This window comes from Miscanthus floridulus, chromosome 7, assembly GCF_019320115.1.
Source record: "Miscanthus floridulus cultivar M001 chromosome 7, ASM1932011v1, whole genome shotgun sequence".
Lineage (NCBI taxonomy): Eukaryota > Viridiplantae > Streptophyta > Magnoliopsida > Poales > Poaceae > Miscanthus > Miscanthus floridulus.
The window spans coordinates 28,191,666-28,196,842 of record NC_089586.1 but is presented as its reverse complement, the minus strand read 5'-3'; the positions used below and the strand labels follow the sequence as shown (position 1 = coordinate 28,196,842).

General features: G+C 45.1%; 1 protein-coding gene across 1 annotated transcript; it reads left to right on the top strand.

Annotated features, from left to right (window-relative positions):
• The first annotated feature begins 660 nt into the window (after window positions 1-660).
• On the top strand, window positions 661-4,834 carry LOC136462933 (protein FLX-like 2). Its single transcript, XM_066461980.1, has 5 exons — window positions 661-862; window positions 981-1,738; window positions 1,915-2,057; window positions 2,174-2,271; window positions 3,951-4,834. The coding sequence occupies exons 2-5, from the start codon at window positions 1,095-1,097 to the stop codon at window positions 4,572-4,574; spliced, it is 1,509 nt and encodes a 502-aa protein (XP_066318077.1). The 5' UTR covers window positions 661-862; window positions 981-1,094; the 3' UTR covers window positions 4,575-4,834.
• The last annotated feature ends 343 nt before the right edge of the window (window positions 4,835-5,177 follow it).

Below are 5,177 nucleotides of genomic sequence, written 5' to 3'. Positions count from 1 at the left end.
ATTTTCTGGCGCTCGGCGCTCGCGTGGCACGTTGCGTCCGTCCGTGGCTCCCCCGGTCCCCCCACAGGCCTCTGTTGGCACCTGGCAGGCGGGCTCCTTTTCTCCTCGGCTCGGCACGTCTGAACGGGAAGGCTCAGGAGCAGGCCTGCTCCTTGTTTGCTTGTTTTGGCCCTGCTCCTGTAAGGCTCCTAACAGCCCAGCTAGTTCCAATTAATTTATTTTTTAATTAGTAGTTGTAGATTATTTTTAATCATATTTATTATTTCTGTTTGGATTTAAGTTTCGTGTTTAATTGGTGTAAATTGATTGTTCGTAAATTAAAATGAGCAGAATTATTTGAACAATTATCTGTTTTTTTTTTTTTTTGCTTTTTGATCTTCTGTATGATTTATTTTGTTTTCCTTTGAAATCTTTCAATTTGGCTTCCACCGAAATAATTTGGCTAATTTTTTGTAGTTTTATTTATTACTTTTGCATTACTTTGAAAATTTTTATTTGGTTCATTTAATCTAGCTATTTGTTTTGTTTTATGTGTTCATTTAATTCAGAATTAAGATTTGTTTGACCATCAAATTATGTTATTTTTGGCTGACCCAACAATCCAGTGCTAGATAGACACACCCTTTTTGTTTTCAGATTAACTAGTCTCAAAGACTTTGACAGAAGAAATTCCCATTTTCGCTTCACTATTCTCCCTCGTCCCTGATTTATCCCCCAAACTCACCGCCGGCGACGGGGCACAGCAGGCCAGTTCTCCTTTCGCCGGAATCTGTCCATCCCCATCCTCCTCCCCGCCTCTGCGCGTACTGGACCACCGTGGAGCGGGCATCCATCCGGCCCTGGTCTATTCCTTCCTTTGCTCGTAAGTAACCCTGATTTTTGCTCTACGAGTTTGTTTCGTTCTCAGCCGAATCCAAATCTCACTCTGCATTTGCGGATTCGTGCCCTATCTACTACTATATTCCATCCATTTCGACTAGGTTCGTCTTCTCCATCGCGGAAGCTCAACCCGAGTTGACGCCAGAAGAGAATCGGTGCCCTAGGTGTTCGCGCAGAATTATTTTCCAGAAGATTTGGGGATCGAGTCGAACCCTATGCCCCGCTTTAAGCCTGCCGCTGGCCTGCCCCCTTACCACCACCGGGCGCTCCCCGGTCCTGGACCCGGCCATGGGCAGGGTCCAGTCCCCACGGCACATGGGATGATGCACCGGGAGGTCCGTGACCCGTACGGGCCGCCGGGGCCGGGGCTGCACCTACCGCCGCCGGGGCACGGGCCCGGTCCGTTCCCCTACGACATGCTGTCCCCGCTGCCCCCGCCGGAGGTCCTGGAGCAGAAGCTTGTGGCACAGCGCGGGGAGATGCAGAAGCTGGCCGTGGAGAACGACCGGCTTGCTGTGAGCCACGCCTCGCTGAGGAAGGAGCTGGCCCTGGCGCAGCAGGAGCTGCAGAGGCTGCAGGTGCAGGGGGAGGCTGCGAAAGCTGCCGAGGAGCAGGAGATGAGGGGCCTCCTTCATAAGGTTGGGAAGATGGAGGCCGACCTGAAGGCCTGCGAAAACGTGATGGTGGAGCTACAGCAGGCGCACGCTGAGGCGCAGAACCTTGTGGCTGTGAGGCAGAGCATGGTGGCCAATGTGCAGAAGCTGAGCAAGGACCTGCAGAGGAACCTCGGTGAGTCGCAGCAGCTTCCGGCACTCGTCGCTGAACGGGATGCTGCTAGGCAAGAAAATCAGCACATCAGGTCTGTGGCGAATGCTGCGTTTATCCTTTAGCATTAGCATGTATATTGTTCAATATGTGATTGCCTCCACCTTTAAAAAAGGGCGTACCCAGTGCAGAGAGCTCCCGCGCTGTGCGGGGTCTGGAGAAGGGTGTTAGTGGCAAGCCTTACCTTTGCATGCACTATTTATATTTCAGGAATACGTATGACTACGAAAGGAAACTCAGGGTGGATCACTCAGAGTCTTTGCAGACAATGAAGAGGAATTATGACTCCATGGTTACAGAGCTTGAAAAACTCCGTGCTGAGTTGAGGGACACGTCTAATCTTGACAAAAGTGGTATGGAGTTTTGTCGTTTATCAGTTATTTCCTTTATTGCTCTATATATGTTAGCATCTATAGGGACTAGATTTTTTATTTCAGGTTTTTTCACCATGAAACATTTGTATGTGTAGGTTTTTTCTACAATAATACCACCCAAAAGGCCGATGGTATATCTAGTCATCTTTCTGTTGGACAAATTTCTTATGATAGTGGCTACGGAAGTGCACAGGTGAGCCGTGAGCATCTTTAGTTCTTTACTTCCTAGCTTAAAAGTTGTTAAATGTCTGTTTGCTTAAAGAGTCCATTTGTCAGCGATTCTGAAGCCCGTTCCATTCTAGAAATGCCAGAATCTCTGTCAAACGGTTTTCTACTGGACGTTTCATTTCACAAAGCACCAAGAAACAGACCAAAGCTGGTTTCACATGAGAAACGGCCCCTCTGTTCCCACCTCCCCCTTAGCTTCACTCATATTTAGTGCCTTTTTCCTCTGTTAAAATAAACTCCACCAATTCTCACTTCTTCCGCAGATGATCAGATTAATCTGATCTGATAGGGTTTGGTTAGTGTGTGCATATATTTTTTATTTGTTATATCATTGGAAGCATATGTAAAGGGGTGCATCAATTAATTTAACCAACATCCTCTCTTCAGAGAATCTGAATCTGGGCAACCTGCCAAACTATTTAAAAAGTGATTCCGATTCATGGAGAAACATTTCTGTGGAGAAACTAATCTGAAACATTTCTTGGTGAATCTGGACCCCTACCAAACAAACGATAAATATGTCCTACCATTGTGATCATGAATTCGTGATTATCTGCCACTACAAGACAGCATTTACTTAAGTGTTTCCTCAATATCAGAAAATCTGTTCATCAAATTGCAATTGAGCCCTTTTGTTGTGATTCTTTCATAATTTAATTTCTACCTTAATGGTTTAGTATCATGGTGCATGCTTAAATTGAATTTGAGGTGTCCTGACCCACACTTCAGGACATGAATTCAAGAGGGTTCATTCTCAACCTAAGCAGTCCACCCACTCATTGTTCTCTTCTTGTAACAATGCCAACTTTCCAACAAATGAACAATGGCCTCATCTGATTTCAATGCCTCATTTCTCTGTTCATTTATTCCATCCCATTCCCCATTCAGGCATTCAGCCTCAATACTAGATCCTCTCTGCCATCTCCTGGGCGTCCTGCTCGTGCCGGTGCCTCCTCTAACACACCACCCTCCAGTGCCACCTCAACATGTCATTGAGGGAACATAGAACCTACTAATTCTTACGGAAATTCTTTCGTCACCTTAACATGCAATTACTTGCTCTGTATGGACAATGCTTTATATGAAGGATGCTCAAAATTTTCAGCTGTCATAGTTTGTTAAATCAGCAAAATTTGCCTTATCTGACCATCTTGCTTTGCATGTCTAACATTTGATAGAGCTATACAAAAATATGCCAGATAGTTTAAAGATGGCACATACCCACCATGTCAAGATTCTAGTGTGCATAGTACATAGCGTGGTACTGCTACTATTGAATGATTGAATCAGTGATCTGGATGCCCCCTGTTCTCATATTGGGTAGTCATGGGCCCATGAGCAGTTGCTGATCACAAATGCAGAGTAACTTGCACTAATGCTAGATTATATAGTTTCGTTAAAAAAAGCTAGACTATATAGTTGGTTACTTTTAAGTTTGTCCCTTGATTCTCTCTTTTCTTTCTTCCTTTTTTCTGGCATGAAGTTAATGGATGCTGCTATCTTGCTGTGTAGAAAATGGATCGCAAAGTAATTAGTCTACCATTTGAAAGCACTCATAATATTATTTCTGCCTTCAGCTTATTGTAACTCTGTTTGGATTCATCTTTATCTAGTGATAACGATATGATTTTGATGTTAATTCAGGCAAGGACAACTCCTACTGGTCTGGCAGACCCTTTAAGTGGAAGCCCTGGAGGGACTGGTCTTCGTTCTGGATTGGATCCATCAAGAGGCAATGCATATGATGGTTCTCATGTTGCCAATTTCAGTTCTTCAAACACCGGGACCCATGATGCCGCAAGGGGTGCCACTGGCTTTGACTCTTTGAAGGGTTCTGGGTATGATGCTTCAAAGGCACATGTAATTGGACAGGCGTCAGCTACAGCGGCTCATGGGGGCCTTGCTGGTTACTACGGATCCAATCAGGCAACATCGGCTCCATATGCATGGGGACAATCTGCATCGACCTATGGATCTGTACAGGTGCCACCATCTTATGCATCTGGGTCAAACACATCCTACGGCGCAGCAGCAGTGCGTCCCTATGGCTCAGCTCAGGCGCAACCATCATATGGACAAACACAGGCACCATCTGCGTATGGGCACACACAGCTACCATCATCCTTTAGTCTAGCACAGTCACAATCCCCCTTCACTGCTGCGCAGGGGTCCTCTCCCTATGGGTTGGCTGCACAGCCTCCGGCATATGGATCTGGGCGAGCAGGCACTAATGCTGGCAACTATGAAGCTTCTCGTGGACGAAAATAAATTTGCGGCAAATTTGTAATACTTGGCTACTTTCAAAAGAGAGCTTTGTACACCGAGTTAAAATCCTTTCTGTAGCTACTGAAACCTTGTTGTTTAACTGTTCAGAGATGCCAGAGGAATCTGTTACAGTCGATAAAAAGATTATCTCTGTACATATCGTGATGCTTCTTAAGTTCTGGTGCATTTTTTTTTTTTGCTCAATAGAGTAGGCCAGTTGGGAACTCAGATTTGACTATTTGAGTTGTGTGCTATTGGTGTTATATCTGGCTTCACCAAGTTATGCCCATTGCTTGGCTGAAATGCTGCATGTACGATATGAAATACACACCGCAGATACTGGGGCTGTGCTAACTCTTAGCTTGTTGCTGCAACTTTGTATCAAACATCTGAGCTGGGAAGAAGCTGCTGGCAAAAGATCAGGAGATGCCTGCGGCCTGCCTGAAAGCATGACCTCCTACGGCTTTATTAGTTCCTTCCCTAAAGTTTACTTCCTATCTTATCGAATTTTGGACATATGCATAGAGTATTTAATATAGACTAAAAAAATAACTAATTGCACAGTTTACGACTAATTTACGAGACAAATCTTTTAAGCCTAATTAG

Coding starts and splice junctions, on each gene's coding strand:
- LOC136462933 (XM_066461980.1), top strand. CDS start 1,095: ATGCCCCGCTTTAAGCCTGCCGCTGGCCTGCCCCCTTACCACCACCGG. Junction 1,739..1,914: donor CAAGAAAATCAGCACATCAG/GTCTGTGGCGAA, acceptor TTTATATTTCAG/GAATACGTATGACTACGAAA. Junction 2,058..2,173: donor GTCTAATCTTGACAAAAGTG/GTATGGAGTTTT, acceptor TTGTATGTGTAG/GTTTTTTCTACAATAATACC.